Source organism: Elephas maximus, chromosome 19, assembly GCF_024166365.1.
Source record: "Elephas maximus indicus isolate mEleMax1 chromosome 19, mEleMax1 primary haplotype, whole genome shotgun sequence".
In the NCBI taxonomy this organism is placed as follows: Eukaryota; Metazoa; Chordata; class Mammalia; order Proboscidea; family Elephantidae; genus Elephas; species Elephas maximus.
Genome location: NC_064837.1, coordinates 20,403,210 through 20,421,549, shown reverse-complemented (window position 1 = coordinate 20,421,549; position 18,340 = coordinate 20,403,210). Strand labels below are relative to the sequence as shown.

At 49.0% G+C, this 18,340-nt stretch overlaps 1 protein-coding gene across 1 annotated transcript in view; it reads left to right on the top strand.

The window, feature by feature from the left end:
• The window catches only part of RPH3AL (rabphilin 3A like (without C2 domains)), a 176,917-nt gene extending 173,931 nt beyond the window's left edge, over positions 1-2,986 (top strand). Inside the window, 1 exon segment of the mRNA XM_049858722.1 lies at positions 1,796-2,986. Within this exon segment, the coding sequence (XP_049714679.1) occupies positions 1,796-2,017 (222 nt within the window). The 3' untranslated portion in view covers positions 2,018-2,986.
• The last annotated feature ends 15,354 nt before the right edge of the window (positions 2,987-18,340 follow it).

Below are 18,340 nucleotides of genomic sequence, written 5' to 3'. Positions count from 1 at the left end.
TGCCTCATTAACATCGTAGAGGTTAAGATTTACAACACATAGGTAATTACATCAGATCACAAAATGGAGGCCAACCACACAACACTGGGAATCATGGCCTAGCCAAGTTGACACACATTTTAGGGGGGAGGGGACACAATTCAATCCATGAGGCCGTCCCAATCCATTCTCCATAATTATAAATAACAGTTACTAAAAAAAAAAAAAAAATTTTTTTTTTTTTTTTTACCATCCTGGGCTGTCTAAGACATATGTTTCAAAGCATTTCCCCATCCTGGTGATAATCATAGTAACTCCAGTTTCAAGAGCACCTACTAAGTGCCAGGCAGTCAAGCCTTCGCAAGCCTAGTCACGTGTCCAACCTGTGCTGGGTGTGGTGGGGGACAGTCCTTGTCCTCAAGAAACTTACCACATTGTTGAGGAAGCTGAATCAACCCACCAGAGCCTGGCCATGTATAAACCTGACTCATATCATAAGAGAGAGAACCTGGGACCACTGGATACTGCACCAAACCCTAGCCTGCCCTGGGCCTCATTCTTTTGGCAGACTATATGAGAGGATTATTGCCCCCAGTTGATGGGTGTGGAAACTGAGGCACAGAGAGGATAAAGGCTAGAATCCGAGGCTCCCACCTAGCCCTGATCAGCCTGCAGTCATCATGTGATGGGGTCTTCACACACTCAAGCCTGAGAAGATTGTATGAATGCAGGCTTGGCCCCCAGAAAGAAAGCCCTAGCTGGACTGGCATCTCTCTGCCCAGAGGGTCAGCTGGCAGCATGCATGTATGAGTCGCCTGGCAGCTGATCCCGAGCTGCAGGGTGAGGAGCCTGCCTTCCAGGGGTGGCTGTGCATCCCTGCAGGCAGCTACTGTCTGCACAGCTGCACCCAGAGAACCACGTGGAGAACACACACACTCAACTGCACTCAAGGGTTCCCGAAAAGAACACCTGCGGTTTGGTCACAGGGCATCCTGGGAGAGAGAAGCATCATCCCTGGGCGTGGGCTTGGGGTGGACCCTCCCCCCTCCCTCTTACCTCATAAGGTCCTGCGCAGAGGACAAGTTCGGAATCAGGCAGGCCTGAGTTCTAGTCCCATCCCTGCCAATGTGACCCTTGGGCAAATAAGTTGAACCATATGAATTTGCATTTTTGTAGGTCAAAAAACGGTCAAATATCGGCAGTTTGATATGGTTCAACCTCATATTTGATCTGTCTGCTCCCAGTGCCGTTACTGGTAACATGGGGACGACATCATCCCCCTCATGTGGTTGTGGGGAAAGTAAAATCCAGCATCCATGTGGAGAGCCCACCCTTAGCAGGCCCTCAGGAAATATCCAGTAAAAAACAGGCCAGGTGCGGGGCACACAGAAGAAATCCCATGGCTTAAGAAACAACTTGAAAAGGATTGGCCTAAAGGGAAATGTTATATTCCCATGTCTCTTTGCTCCTTCTGGCATCCTTAGATCACCCGTGTTGATGACGCCAGGCGAGCAAACTGAAGCTCAGAGAGGTAGGCGGCTTGCCTGTCATCACATAGCAAAGCTGCACAGTGCTGGACCTAGACCTTGGCTTCCCCATCCAGGGCGCCAGCCCCAGCCCTCCATGGCTAGTTTCAGTGAGGAAAGCAGCCTTGGTGCAGGGGCTGCTCCGGTGAGGAGTCTACCATCCCTGCCATGGCTGCCATTTCATTCCCAAAGGTTAAGCTGACCACTGAGGAGAGAGATCTGCCAAGAGGCCAGCGTGGCAGCAGCTCTCCACTCACTGTACAATGGCCTTTCTTCTCTCTCCCCTAAAGGCAAAAGACACACCAGGGCGAGTCCCCGCTGCTGATGTGGCCTGCAGCAGTCCCCTCAGACTGCCCTGGGCAGAGGCATGTTTGGGGCACTCAGCAGACTTCTCTGTGGAAGATTTTGAGAGAGAGAGAGAAAGTTGGAGCCAGACCCTCGCAGCCTTCGCAGCTCCTTCCCAACCAGTCCTGGCTCCCTCTGCTGCCTGCCCTATTGGTGGTGACCTCTGACTCAACAAACCAGTGTTTGGGGGCTGTGTCTGCTTCCGCCTACCCAGTGCCTTTCTCTCCCGGGGAGCCCTTCTCTACCACCACTTCCACCATTACCCCCTGACCTTTATTTATTGTCCTTCACCTACCACCACCTCCAGCCCACCCCTGTGTTTGTTTAAAGCTTGCTCATGTCCTGGGTTGGGGCTGGAAGGTCCTTCAGGCCCATCTTGGGGGCCTTCCCATGTGCACTGCAGTTTCAGAGGGGGAGCCAGGTGTGGGCTTTCTCCATGTACGTATTAATGGTAGTAAAAAAAAATAGCCCTGACCAGTTATCTTTCAGAGCTGAGCTTGGGCCCAAGAGGCAAGTGTTGGAGCCAAGAGTAGGTGGGATGAGAGATTTGCCCACCCTTCCCTTCTTCATCTCTGGCAGGCAGGAGCAGGGTCATCACTTCCAGTGGGGCCGACCCAGGGACTGCTGTTGAAACCTGGCTCTTTACAAGGTTTCTTTCAGTTCCTCCCTCCATTGGCCTCCCTGGCTTTGATCAGCTTCTCTTCAGCTGGTGGAGCTGGGAACCATTCCAATGAGTACCGTGAATTCACCCATTGAAGAGCAGCCTTCGGCTGAGTCCCCAGCCAGGGCACGTGGTTCCCCTAAGCCGCAAATTCACTTCTCTTCAGTAGGTTCAGGTTGGCATGAGGGATACTTAATTCAAAGTGCTGGCAAATGCTTCTGGAAAACCCTTCCCTGAAGAGAGAACATGTGTTTGTGTGTGTGCTGGTGTCTACACCCTTCCGTCCTTAGTGCCCCCTGACACACACCTCATGTGCCTAGTTCTAGAAGGGCCACCTTCTCTCCCAGGCCCTCAGGTCCCCACCATTAGTTTTTTTGCCTTTGCGGCTGGCAGATGGTAAAAAAAAAAAAAAACTATTTCCCCATGACATGTTATGCTTCAGAATTAAAACAATAAAGACTAAAATTTGCATTGAGCCAGTGTGTTGATCAAAGGACAACAGTCGCCTGTGTTTCTGAGATTCATCAATAGAAAAATGGACGAGGGGAGTGTGGTGCATTGATTTGCCGGGACACTTCCTAAGGTACAGTGAAAGGAATGAGCTAAATCTGTGTGTGCTCATAGAGCTCGCAAACCTAATACTGAATGGAAACCTCAAGGCCATCTATGTAATAAAGAAAAAATAAAAATAAATTTAAGTCTACATACAAATAAAATGAGTAATACAAACTTATATGTACATATATAAAAACATTTTTTTGATGGACATGAACTTTTGATTAAATATGGTGGACTGAACACATTCATATCTCCTCTGCTTGTGAAAACCTCACTAAAATGACGTAAGTGAATATGGTATAAACCAGAAAGACAGAACAGGAGAGGAGATGGCAACAGACCAGAAATGTCTGAGAAACCTCAGAAGATGGAAAAGTATAACTTGTTTAGTATGAGCTTACCCCCTCTCTAAATGTCTACAAGGGAGGAAGCCAACCACAGACAAGCCATTTACTCTGCAGAATTCCCCAAATGCTGAGAACCTGGAGGGACGAGGTATCCCTAAGGTGAAAGTTCAGGGTTGGGTCTGAAAATCACTTTGGTGAAAATAGTTGAAAGAAGTGGTTAGACCCCAGGCCCTGGTGACTGCCCTTCCCTGACCCTGGTAGAAGACAGATTTACTACCTGCCAAGAAAGATTCTGGACTGGGGACACCAACCCCGGCCAAAGACTAGGAGTAAAGTGCCTTACAGAAACCAAGGGATGGTTAATGGGAGACCTCAGCCCCCTTCTGCTGCTGCCAGCCAAGCCTATTCCCCATCCACCCATGCCCAAGGGAGGAGATTATTGAATTTCTTTCTGGGGAAACTAACCAAAGGGAAAAAATCAACAGATGAACAGCAAAATAGCTAGTCTCTGCCCAGTCCTGCTGTGAGGCCCCCAGTCAATAAGCCCCACCCACATATACAGAGCTTCCTGTCAGCTTGCTGTGTTTCAGTCACAGTAGGACTAGGCAGCTAACAGTACTGAAAATTGTAAGAAAACCAATGACCAAAAGTACAGAGACCCCAATACACGGAAGAAAGGAGCCAGAGGAAAGTCCTCTGAGGAAACTGTACCCACGAAACAAGAAAAATTCATTATTTGTTAAAGTATTAAAATTCTTGGAAATTAAAAATATATCAACAGAAATTTTAAAATGCATTAGAAGGAATGGAGTAACGTCCCAGAAGTAAAAACACAAAAACAGATTGTAAAAGTAGGAGAAAGTCAAGAAAATTGGACACAAAAAGATCAAGAGAGAAGGTCCAACTTCCAACTAATAGGAACTTCAAAACAAGAGACAGAAAATAAAGGAGAGAAAATTGTTGAAGGACGGCTCTATGTTCCAGGGCTGAAGGAGATGAGCTTCCACAGAGAAAGCCCACTCAGTGCCCAGCACAGTAACATCAAATCTCCACACCAGTGTGGACCAGTGCAGCCATCAGCAGCAGCAGTTTGGGAAGATCCAGTAGATGAAGGTGTACATGGCCTGCAGCTGCAGTAAAATACCCATCCCCTGAAGTCTTGCTAAAATAGATTCTAACACACTAGGTCTGGGAGGGGCCTGACAGTGCACCTATAACCAGCTTCCAGGTGACTCTGATGCTGCTGCTTGGACAATCCCACTTTGAGTGGCACTGGCCAAGGGCAGTGGTTATCAACCTTGGCTACACGTTGGAACCAAATGGGGAGTTTTGAAAGTACTGATGCTGGAGCAATCTCTAGATCCTGGTTTAATCAGTATTGGATGCAGCCTAGGTATTGGGATTTTTAAAAATCGCCAAAAACCAGAAAAACAAAACCTGTGGCCATCAAGTTGATTCTGACTCATGGCAACCCCATGTGTTACAGAGTTGAACTTCTCCATAGGGTTTTCTTGGCTGTGTCTTTACAGAAGCAGATCACCAGGGCTCTTTTCCTCAGCACCACTGGGTGGCTTTGAACAACCAATCTGTAGGTTAGTGGTTGATTGCAAATCACTTGTGCCACCTAGGGACCTCAAAAGCCCCCCACATGACTCCAATGTGAGGTCAGCACTGAGAACCACTTCCCCAGAGAAACTCTTTTACATGGGCTCCAGTAGACAGACATGCACAGAATGTTTAGAACAGTACCTTTTTATTAGCTAAAATTTGGAAAACAACCTAAATAGCACCAACAGAAGAATAGATACTTAAATTGTGATACATTCAAACAATGGGATATGATACAGTAGCCCTCTCCCTTATCCACGGTTTCGCTTTCCACCGTTTTGGTTATCCGAGGTCAGCTGAGCATGAAATGTTAAAGGAGTGTCGTAGTGAAATCTTGTGCTGTCCTGCCCAGGGACCACATTCACATAACTTTTATTACAGCATATATTGTTATAATTTTTCTATTTTATTAGTTATTGTTGTTAATCTCATTGTACCTAATTTATAAATTAAACTTTATCCTAAGTATGTACGTATAGGACAAAACATAGTATATATAAGGTTGGGTACTATCTGCAGTTTCAGGCATCCAAGGGGGGGGTGTCTTGGAATGTATCCCCCTCGGGTAAGGGGAAACTGCTGTACAGTGATGAAAATGTGTAACCACACTCAGCATAGATGAATTTCACAATGTTGAGCCCTCAGGATGAATTCCAAATGCATTTTCTAGAGATGTGTCAAGGACTCGATGCATTAAGCCTAAATCCCTCAGCTTTTGGATGGAGATGGAATGCAAATTCCCCCGGTAGGGCCTGGGGATGCTTCAGAAGTCAAGGGGTCTTTGCGGGATTGGCTGGAAATGTACAAAATGTCCCAAGCAACCAATTTAACAAGTTAACTTTTGGAACTGAGCTTTTCAGACACACTGGGATGTGTCATCTGTAGAAATCAGGGATCACTGAAACCACGTGGTTTGTCCCAAGTACCAGTTAGCTCAAGTAGTCCCCGGGCGCTTCCAACTGGTTCATTCCAGTTTGAACCCCTGCTGAGAGTTTGCATTTCTAACAAGTTCCCTCCTGAGAATTTGCATTTCCACCCCAGATATACTGAATCAGGATCTACATTTTTAAAAGATCCCCAGGTGACTCTTAGGTGTGACTTCCTGGGAACTTGTTAGAAATTCAGATTCTCAGCAGGGGTTCAAACCTGATGGAACCTGTTCAAAGTCCTAAAACCAAAACCAAACCCCCTGCCCTCAAGTTGATTCCGACTCATAGTGACCCTATAGGACAGAGTAGAACTGCCCCATAGAGTTCCCAAGGAGCAGCTGGTGGATTTGAACTGCTGACCTTTTGGTTAGCAGCCACAGCACTTCGCCGCTATGCCACCAGGGTTTCCTTCAAAGCCCTAGTGGTCCTGAAAAGAGGCAATAGATGGACAGCTCATGAACTTTGGACACCAGGTTTCAAATCCCAGCTCCGTGATTTAGGACCCGAAATTATGGGTTCTTCTTGTGCCTCAGTTTCCTCATCTGTGAAATGGGAACAACACTTCCTTCACAGGATCATTGTCAAAATTAAAAGCGCGTAAGCATCCACCTCTGTAAGTGGCCAGCTATTACAGTTAATATTCCTGGAAAATTCGGATATGGCACTTACCTCAAGGCGTTGATTACTTAAGAACGCACGTGCTTGACTGCGTGGCTTCCAGGGCACAGTGACTGCTCCTGCTCTTCCCTGACGGCTTTGCGATGGTCGTGCTCATGTGCCTTCATTCATCCTCCCGGTTCTTATGGGCATCTGCTAGGTACTAAGTGCAGTGTTAGAAGCTGCACGTTAGTAACGGACAAAACAGACACTGTCCCTGGCCACCTGCGGCTGCAGTGTTCTCAGGCCCCAGCGTGCATCAGAGCCACCCTGGGGGCTTGCTAAAGTAAGATCACTGGACCCCACCCCCCGTGTTCCTGGTTCAGTAGGTCTGGTGGGGCTGAGAGCGTGCATTTCTCCTAACTTCGAGGTGATTAGCTCCTCATTTGGAGACCACACTCTGAGAGCTGATCCAGTGGACCCAATTTACTTGCATTTCCTTGGGCTGATATCCCGAAACCCGCACCGGCTGGAGGTCAAGGCAGACACTGCAGGGGAGCGACGGGACGACAGTGGGGGCCAGCTGGCAGAGAAAACGCAGCCCTCCAGGTGCCCCAGGAGGCGAATTGCAAGATCGAATCCTTCCGCTGGGCCCACCCTCTGGACAGAAGAGCTGCTGAGAGCTGTTGCGCAGCCTTGGAGCTGCGTGGTCCACAGTGGGTTCACCTCTGACAGAGCCATTTCCACCCACCAGAAGGGGGGGTGCTGGCATCCTTCCCATCTCAGAAAATGCCTACTCTGGCGATGTATCCAAGGTTCCCAGAAGCCTGTACCACCTCGGTCTGTTCCTGCGTTGTCTCGCGCACAGCGCACACTGTGTTCTCCCGAGAAGCGCAGGGCCGGCAGGCCGCTGTGAGGGAGCTGCCTGGCTGAGGAGGGACGCCCGCCCTCACCATGCCCGCCTCCTCAGGCCACTGGCCTTTGCAACAACCAACAGAGCTGGCAATTTGTCTGAGCTGGGGCCTGGGAGAGAGGGGGAGCATTTTGCTGCAAGGGACTGGTAATAACGATCAGAGGCACCATTTATTTGTTGGGCCAGGCACCTGCTAGGAGTTCTAGGAAACCTTCGCCCACCTCTGAAGCCGGTTACTTCTATCACTCTCATTTTACAGAGGATGAAACTGAGGCCCAGAGAGGATAAAAAAAAAAAAAAAGTCATCATGGAGTGAATTTCAAGTCCTGGAGACCCCATGTGTTTCAGAGTAGAACTGTTTCATAGGGTTTTCATGGTTATGACCTTTCAGAATTAGATCGCCAGTCATTTCTTCCGAGGTGCCTCAGGGTGGTTTTGAACCACCAATCTTTCGGTTAGTAGTCTGGTTAGTAGCCACGCATTCAGCCATTTGGGCCACCCAGGGACTCCAGAGAAAGGTCAAGAGAGCCAGAATTTGAATCCGGGGCATTTGGATACCTAAGACCATGCTCTTGAGTCTTAAATGCAGGGTGGCTAGTGGGGTTGCTTGTGAGAACAAGTCAGGATTCTGAGAGCGGGGGAAGCTGGGTTCTAGGTGCTGGGTACAGGAGGGAGCTGGAAACATCTGGGGGAAAAGTCAGCCCCTTGTCCCACTAGAGGAGCCCTGGTGGCCCAGTCATAAAACGCTCAGCTGCTAACCGAAAAGTCAGCAGTTCAAACCCACCAGCTGCTCCCCAGGAGAAAGAAGTGGCGGTCGGCTTCCATGAAGATTACAGCCTTGGAAACCCTATGGGGCAGTTCTACTCTGTCCTACAGGGTACCTAGGAGTCATAATTGACTCAGCGGCAACGGGTTTGGTTTTTTGATTTCTCTACTGGGGTGTTTTCCCACTGCTAGTGCAATGAATGAAAATAAGGCTCAGTCACAGCACAGACGTTTTGTTTTGCCTCCTGTGTGGGAAACTGTCTCACGTCCATGGAACAGTGTGGCTGAGAGTACCAGGCGCTGAGGGGAGTCTTCCTTCATTGGGGCACTGGGGCGGTTGAGTGAACCAGCTGTTTTATCAGGCCTATTTTTTATGTGGGCAGTTGAGGGATGGATTTGGCATAGAGGGTTTCCGGGAGCTTCCATCAGTCAAGTAGCCTCTCGGGGCCTTTGGCATTCAGAGCCTGTCTCTGGGCGGAGCTCCTCCAACTCTTCAGAGGGCTATGGAGCTACACAACCGAACAGGGCACCTGAACTCCAGTGGAGGGGCTACAAGCCCATGGCCCCCTTGCCACATCTCGGGAGCCCCCACAATTGTCTCCTCTCCCCATGGGCACCTGCCTTTCATTTTTAAAACAGGAAGCTCTTGTTCCTGCATCTCTTCATTAGCCCCCAGCACCAGCTCCCTGTTCTGTATGTTTCTATACCTGTACCTATACCTATAACTATACCCATTGCCGTCCAGTTGATGCCGACTCAGTGACCCTATAGAACAGAGGAGAACTGTCCCCTGGGGTTTTGCAAGGAGCAGCTGGTGGATTCAAACTGCTGACTTTTGGTTAACAAACGTAGCTCTTAACCACTGCACCACCAGGGGTGTGTTTCTGTAATGCTCACAAATCCCTTAAGGTATAAGTCACTGTGATGCTTTCAAACTATGTATGTATAAGCACTCATAATATGAACTTAGAAATATGTATACCTTTGTGAGGCCCTTTAACATTAACTATAAGTCATGAGTGGCCTGGAAGTCCTAAGAAAGTTGTTTAGAAAATTTCTGAACTTAGACGTAGAAACATCAAAGCACGTGAAGTGTGTAAAGAACATAAACAACCTTTAAGCTCACTTAAATCTGATATGCTGTGATTAAAAAAAAAAAAAGACATGATGTAGTTAATCTTTGTAAACTAGTATTAAACATAAATCTAAACAGCCTCCCTAACTTCTAACCTTGAAGAGGAATTGTGTCACTTGGCTACCCTCTAACCCTGGAGAAAAGACGTAACGTCACATGTGAAGCCGAGGTGACAAATTCACATATAAACCCTAAATTTCTGCTCACTTCACTGAGGGAAGACAGAGATGGAACTGAGATCCTGCCTGCCGCTGCAGACCTTGGGCCCTAGCCATGAGGGACCTCCACAGAGTTCAAGCCGTGGTTAAGCCTTCCTCCCAAGGCTTCTCACTAAAGGCTGAAGATTTGAACTCTAACCATTTTACTAACATTGTAATTGTTAGTTCTGATTCCCCCGTTCTAAATGAATGTTATGAGATCTTACTCTCGTGCCTTACCATGAGTACCTTGCAATAAACTAAGCAAATTTATGCATGACAAACCTGAGTATCTCTCTATTAATTTTCTAAGATAAAATCCTACACAACGCTCCCGTTCTCTCCCCCTGTGGCTCACTGCTTGGGGAAGGGGCCCTCAGCTGCTCGGTTGGCTACAGTCCTGGCTTCATGGGCACACAGCCTGTGTAGGAGTCCCTGGGTAATACAAACGGTTAACACCATCAGCTGCTAATCGAAAGGTTGGAGGTTTGAGTCCACCCAGAGGCACCTCAGAAGAAAGGCCTGGCAATCTACTTTCAAAAGTCAGCCACTGAAAACCCTATGGAACACAGTTCTACTCTGACACACATGGGTCTCCATGAGTCAGAGTCGACGTGATGGCAACTGGTTTTTACAGGCACACAGGGCCCGTGCTTAGCTGTCACCATCTCGAAGTTATTAATAATTCTGAACAAGATCCACATTTTTATTTTGCACTGGAGCCCTCAAATTATGTAGCCAGTCCTGACAGGCCTGGCTTTTGCTTTCTGTTAGTATGGCCTGATAGAGTGAGTCATCAAATTCTCTGCTGATAGACAGACTGGGGTGGGGCGTCTGGACCTCATCCTGGCCCTGCCACCAGCCCTCTCTAGACCATGCAGTTATCACTCTCTATCTGTGAGGTGAAACAACTGGACAAACTAGAGGGTTTTCTAATGTGTTCCCCGAATCCCTGAGGGGCTGATGGGAGGTGCCAGTGGGCAGCTTGGGGCCATCCCCACCACATTTCCAACATAGAGGCTTCCCTTTGACCTGTTCTCGATATCTCGATATGCCTGCACCCCCTCCCTCAGGCGTCACCTGTCCCTGTGCCCTGCCTGCTGGGGAGGGAGGAGGAGCCTCCAGCATAAAGTAACCAGATGGAGATCCCAGCTGTTGGAGAGGCGCCACAGGTACCAGGCAGAAATGCGATGGAAGGAGGTCCTCACCAGCGGAGACGAATACCACACACACACGCGTGCACACACACATACACATGCACGCACACACATGCACAGTGCACACACGTGCACACACACACACTAATGCACACAGACACAGAAAAGATTCAACTGTTTACAAAATGTGCATGGTCAATTGGTTCCAATTGCTCATCTGAGTACCAGAAAGGCCCTCTGCACTAGGGAGGGATGGGCCCTCAGGCCTTGCCTCAGACCACTTGAGAAGAAGGACCTCACCAGGCCCTGTACTCAGGACATTGCAGAGCCCCTGCCCAGGCTAAATCCTGGTGTGCCCTGCAGAGAAGGGCCTCAGTGCTCCAGATTCCCATCCCTGTCCTTTCCCCAGCAGCTGGCATTCAGGGCTCTGACCTGCACGTGCCTAGCCCCACCCCTCAGGCTGTCTTGTGCAGAAAGCAAAGTAGAGCCTGGTCACCCAGTCAGTGCCATAAAGGGATGGAGGGAGGAGAAGGAGGGCAGGAGACGAGTGAGATGGATGGGAGCTCAGAAAGCCCGAGAAGCCCCCGACAAGCTGCTCCTACATCTTCAGGAGGCAGGCAGAGGCTCTGAGCCTTCTGATGCCGACCCAGGACATCTGTGGCTTCTTCAGTACCAATTCCAAAAAAAACCACATTGCTGTCCAGTCGATTCCAACTCATAGCAACCCTATAGGGCAGAGTAGAACTGCCTCATAGGGCTTCTAAGGCTGGAACCTTGACAGAATCAGATTGCCATATCTTTCCCATGGAGCAACTGGTGGGCTCGAACTGCTGATCTTTCAGTTAGCAGCTGAGCACTTAACCACTGCACCACCAGGGCTCCTTGTACCAATTACCGGGAAATAATTCAGCATGCTCACCCCCTGCCTCTCTACAGATGCTCTTTGGGGACATTTTAAGTCTGAGTGTACCCGCTGAGCAGCTGACAAGTGAAGTCTGTCACTCCCTCCCTTGCTCCCTCCCAACTGCCATCTCCTCCACCTTTCTGCCCGGCAGGCCCTTTAATGGGGAAAAGGACCGACTGGACAGGTGTGCACCATCATCCCTGCCTCCACGCAGGCCTGCTCAGATCAGCCCCCCACCCTGCCTGGCTCTGCTTTGAGATGTGGCAGTGCTGGGCTCCCTAGAGGACCCCCATTAGCCCCTTGAAGACAGACACCATGTCTTATTCATCCTGGAGTCCCTGGTTAGGAGTCAAGAATATTGCTGGGTCAGTAGATGGATGGGAACGGGGTTGGGTGGGTAACTGAATGAACTGATGGAGTATTGGATGGAGACATAGGTGGGTGGATATAGTGTGTGGACCAGCATACTGAAGGACACCTGAGAAGATGGGCAGCTGGACAGAAGGATAGACTGCTGTCCAGATGGAATAAATGCATGGATAGAAACACTCCCAGGTTCAGGGCCTAGCTGCTGTCTTATCCCTAGGGAAAGATCAGCAGAGCAGGAGCCCTGACCTATACTTCTCATCAGCTGTGGGGTCCCCTGTGTGGGGCTCACTCAGTTCTAAGCAGCTCTCTGGGAGCTGTAATGGGATTTGTACCAGGGACCTAGCTTGGAGACTGTTTCCCTGAAACCTTTGTCTTGACCCCATGACTGCCCCCCATCCCAACATTGCCTACCTCTGCCCTAACACTGACTCCCCTCACCCCAACACTGACTCTCACCCACTGCAAGCACTGTCTCCCTGTCTTAGTATCCCAGCCCTTGAAGGCAAGGTTAATAGGGGGCTCATCTCCCACCCACTCAGCTTCCCTCCTCTGGAGGCATGCTCTGCTGACAGGGGTCTCCCAAGAGACTGAAGGTCTACACCACACAAGGAGCCAGTCTTGAGCAAGCCCCGCCTACTGAGGACTTAGTCTTTTGGGTCTCAATTAGTGCCCTTCCTAGGGACCAGAGAAAAAAAATTTTTTTTTTTTTTTTTGCTGAAGATAATTCAAAAGTGGTTGCAGCAGTTCATTAACAGGGAACTGCCAGAAATTTAAGCTGGATTCAGAAGAGGATGTGGAACAAGGAACATCATTGCTGATGTCAGATGGACCTTGACTGAAAGCAGAGAATACCAGGATGTTTATCTGTGTTTTATTGACTATGCAAAGGCATTGGACTGTGTGGATCATTAGAAAAGCAAAAAACCAAACTCATTGCTGTCAAGTTGATTCCAACTCATAGCGACCCCATGTGTTACAGAGTAGAACTGCTCTATAGGGTTTTCTTGACTGTAATCTTTACAGAAGCAAATAATAAAAATTTAGAGCTAGAAAGGCAAGTCAGAGGGTGAAACCAGAGAGATGGGGTGAGGCAGGGGGTCACTGGTTGAGGCAGGGGTTATGAGGTAAAGCCCCCCCACCAGCATCCCATACACCCTTGCCCCATGGGGAGTGGCAGCTGAAGGACTGGTGTGTTCTGTTCTATTTGATGCACTTTGTATTGCAATGATGTAAGCCCCTCCTCTGTCCCACCCTAAACATCCCCGGTGTCTCCTCCATACCCAGGTGCCTTGTACGTAACGGATTCGGGGTGATCGAGAAGGGATGCGGGGGCTGAGTGGCACATCACAGCTGTGTGGTACAGAAAACACTTGTATATGGTGGAAAGGAGCGCTGGTGCTGCAGTGGTTAAGCACTTGGCAGCTAACCAAAAGGTTGGTGGTTGAAACCCACGCAGCCGCTCCGTGGGAGAAAGATGTGGCAGTCTGCTTCCGTAAAGATTTACAGCCTTGGCAACCCTGTAGGGCAGTTCTTCCCTGTCCTACATGGCCTCTACGAGTTAGAATCGACCTGATGGCTCACACACACACACACAAAATGGTGGAGAGGCCCACCCCTCAACGCGGAATGAACTCAGCCACAGTAAGACCACAGAGCCAGAGGCAACGTGAGTAACAGAAGCCCTGGGATTTTGCAGAAAACTTAGCAAGGGCTTTGGCCTTCCCCAGGGCACCAAAGGGAACGTTCAAAGCACCTTCCTGATCTGAGGAGAACAGACATCCCAGTCAGGTCATCACCTGTTCCAGTTTGCCCAAAACCAAGGGTTTCCCAGGATATAGAACTTTTCCAGGACTAAAACTGGGGAAGCTCCCAGACAAAAAAAAAAATTGGCCACCCTAAAAAACTGATGTCTGGGTCCCATGTACCATAAGCTGGATGCTGGAGTAAGCTCTTCACACACCCCACCTGAGTTAATCCTCACAACACTAAAAAAGAAAATCCACTCCCATCAAGTCAGAAAACCTGGTGGCATAGTGGTTAAGTGCTACGGGTGCTAACCAAAAGGTTGGCAGTTCAAATCCACAAGGTGCTCCTTGGAAACTCTGTGGGGCAGTTCTACTCTGCCCTATGAGTTGGACTCAACGGCAATGTGTTTTTTGTTTTTTGCCGTCAAGTCAATTCTGACTCATAAGTGACTCCCCAGGGTTTCCAAGGCTGTAAATCTTCATAGAAACAGATTGCCACATCTTTCTCCCAGAGAGCCGCTGGTAGTTTTGGACCACCGACCTTTCAGTTAGCAGGCAGGCGATTTAACCACAGCACCACCAGGGCTCCTTAGGAGGTAGACATTTTTCTCCCACTTTGCAGATGAGGATACTGAGGCTGGGAGAGGCTAAGCAACTTCTACAAGACAACACAGCTAGCAACTGGCAGAGTGAAGATTTGAACCCAAAGCCCATGCTTTTAAGCTCTGTGCTCATCCACATGGTCTCCTGGGGATGCTCAGCTTGTCAAAAGCCAGAGTCAACATCCCCAGCACCCTTCCTCTGGTCCAGGGCCTGGGGCTCGGAGCCCCCCAGCTTTCTGGAGCTCCATTCAGAGCCGCCCATTCCTGCCAATGGTTTTGCCTTCCATGAGCCCCCAGGCTGCAGGTCCCAGCAGCCCTCTGCCACCCCTACGAACCAGCCCAGCAGTACTAGTTGCAGGCTAGTCGACTCTCACTCCTGGTGACCCGCTGTGTGTCAGAGTAAAACTGTGCTCCATAAGGTTTTCAATGGCTGATTTTTCAGAAGTAGATTGCCAGGTCTTTCTTCTGAGGCACCTCTAAATTGACTCGAACCTTTAACCTTTTGGTTAACAGCCAATCATGTTACCACTTGCACCACCCAGGGACTGGCCCAGCAAAGCCCTATGGAACTCCACCATGCACCCACCTCTGGATTCAGAAGAAAGAAAAATGCCCTCTGCTTCCTGCCCTGGTTTCTGTCCACAGCCTCCTCCCTACTGTGTTCCATGCCACCGCCACCACTTCAGCCCCAGAACAGCAGGCAGCACCTCTGTCAGCCCCTCCTAGGCCGGGAAGCAGCCTGGGGATTTCCAAGCTGGGAATTCAAGCAGCTCAGCATGGAATAGGCTCAAACAGGGTCAGCTAATGAAAATAACATGATAAATTATTCCAGAGAAAGAGCGATTTTGCTTATACCCTGCTTGACTCAGAAAACAGTGCGATTGCAGTGGAAATTGGAGGCGTCAGAACTGGTACCTGAGGAAAGAAAAATGAAAGCTTGCTACACACCGCTGTCAGTGCAGCCCCTGGGGGTGAGAGAGAGGGTAAGGTCAATTCCATGCCGGGCACACAGTTGGCCTGGAAGCAGCCCTGTCCTCCCTAGCAGCCCCAGGCAGCAGGACTTGCCACCAACTGGCTAAGAGGCTGAGAAGTGAAGGGCAGACAAACCTGCATTCTCTTCCCAGCTCCGGCACCTACTGGCCTTGTGACCTTGGTCAAGTAACTTAATTTGAGCCTCGGTCTCATGGAGATAAAGGAGAGATAACATGAAATAATGTAAGTCACAGGCTCAGAACAGTGTCTCAGTAGGGTTTCTAAGGAGCAGCTGATGGATTTAAACTGCCAACCTTTCGGTTAACAGCCAAGCTCTTAACCACTGTGCCACCCACCAGGGCTCCAGAACAGTCCCTAGCTCCTGATGAGGGCAGAAAATGGCAGTTGTTGGGCTGTCCTGACTCACCCACCCTTTCTGGCTGTGCCCACTCCCAGTGATCAGAAGGGGCACAGAATGCAAGCCGCTGCGGGGCTGATCAGCCCAGCAAGCAGCAGCTGGACACATGAGCTGTCCTACCCATTCCAGTACCGGTAAAACCAGCTGCTGTCGAGTCAACTCCAACTCATGGCGACCCCAAGTGTGTCAGAGTAGAACTGTGCTCCATAGGGTTTTCAAGCGTTGATTTTCTGGAAGTAGATTGCCAGGCCTTTCTTCCAAGGTACCTCTGGGTGGACTCGAACCACCAACCTTTCTGTTAGTAGCTCAGTGCATTAATCATTTTCACCACCCAGGGACCCCCTGCCTGTTCACACACTGCTAATTTGGGAGGGTCCAGCCTGACCACTGCCTCCCATCGTTCAGCCAAGGCACTCACACTGTGGTATTTTCCAGTCCCTCTGAGGCTTCCAGAAAGCTGTATTTGGTCCTTGCCTTGCCACTTTGGGTATTGTTTTGGTTTTATGTTTTTGTTTTTAAGGCAGTTTGATAGAAATCTTTTAAGATGTGCAAGGAGCACACCCTTGTTCCAAGTCAAGATAATAAGTGTCTGTAAACTTCTTTTGATTACTAAGGGCGCTGTGGGAGTAAGGAGACCTCTTTGCCCCTACGCTAAATGGCCCCAGGGCATTGGGACTGCTCCTGACTCCCTAAATACTCAATACTCTCACTAACGGACAGCCCACACAGCCAGCCCTCCCAACCTTCTTTAGAATCCGCTGCCCACTGCCCCTGGGGAGACCGATGTTTGCTGGTGGAAGAAAGATAAATGAGTTTGTCCAAATCATTGTTCTTAATTTGCAGTAAGGCCAAAGCACAGGCTCCGAGCCGAGCTCCGTTCTAAAGACATATTTTACTGTTCAGAGGCCTTTGATGGCTTCACTTCCCAGGAACTGGCTGGGTTCCCAGGGTTGAGGTTGCCTTGAAGTTTGACTGCTGGAGGGAAAAAAAGAGCTTTTCTCTATTTTGTTGTTAACTCAATCTAAACTCTGAGCTGGCAGCATAAAGAGTTCAAACATCCTGGCTAGATTTCCTTAACTAGATTGTTCTGGCAAACGCAGATATGAAACTGCAGTAGGACAGATACCAAGGAAAAAGAAGTCTCAGCTCCAGGCTGAGGTGCTCTGAGTCATGGCACCCCAAAGGGGACCACACTTTAAGGGGTCCATGAGCCAGAAAAGTCTCCCCCGGACTTGAGGGCTGGTGTGGGGCTGCTCACATTGTTATCTTGCCGAGTAAGAATATAAAATGAAAATCATCATTTAGGATCACCTTCATTTCAGAAAAGAAAAGAGGAAAAAAATCTCAGAGAAAAAGGCCATCCCTTAAAAATTAAGGGAATTTTATTTGTAAAAATTTGACAACATTGTTCTTTGCCTTTCCCATTTAGCGACACACAGGTGAAAACTTCCTCATGAACCTGTGAACTTGCCAGTTTTTGTGTGTGTGTGTGTGTGTGTGTGTGTGTGTGTGTGTATGCTTTAGGTGAAAGTTTACAGCTCAAGTTGTTTTCTCATTCAAAAATCTATACACATTATTATTTTGTGCCATTGGTTGCAATCCCCACAATGTGACAGCACGCCCCCTCCTTCCCACCCCTGGCTCCCTGTGTCCATTTGCCCAGTTCCTGTCCCCTCCTGCCTCCTCGTCCTGCTTTTGGACAGGAGCTGCCCATTTGGTCTCATGTATCTGGAAGCACATTCCTCCTGTGTATTATTTTGTTTGTTTTATAGTCCTGTCTAATCTTTGTCTGAAGAATGGGCTTCGGGAATGGTTTCAGTTCTGGGTTAACAGTGTCCAGGGGCCATAGTTTCAGAGATTCCTCCAGTCTCTGTCAGACCATTAAGTCTGATCTTTTTATGTGAATTTGAATTCTCTTCTTCATTTTTCTTCTGCTCTGCCCAGGACTCTGTTGTGTTCCCTGTCAGGATGATCATTGGTAGTAGCTGGACACTATCTAGTTCTTCTGGTCTCAGGCTCATGGAGTTTGTGGCTCATTTGGTCCGTTAGTATTTTGCCTAATTTTTGCTTGTGTCTTTGGTTTTCTTCATTCTCCTTTGCTCCAAATAGGATGAGACCAATAGATGTATCTTAAATGGCAGCTCTCAAGCTTTGAAGACCCCAGATGCTACTCACCAAAGTAGGATGTAGAGCTTTTTTTAATAAACTATGTTATGCCAGTTGACCTAGATATTGAGCTTACCAGCTTTTGCAAACGGGACAAGACCGAGGAGTCCCTGGGTGGAGCCATCAGTTAAGTGCTTGACTACTAACTGCAAGATTGGTGGTTCAGACCCACCCAGGGGCACCTGTAAAGACAGCTCTGTCAATCTGCTTCCGAAAGGTCACAGCCTTGAAAATCCTGCAGTATGCAGTTCTAATCTACACACATGGACTCGATGGCAATGGGTTTGATTTTAGATTGGTTTGGGACAAGACCAAGGGTTGGATGCTGGATACCAGAACTCCTGGGTTCTGGGTTCAGGGCTGCTTTGTTGTTGCCCAGTTGAGGCTGGGTGTTCCCTGTGCCTTGGTTAAGAGTCCAGGTTGCACACACACACAACCTGGGCTTGA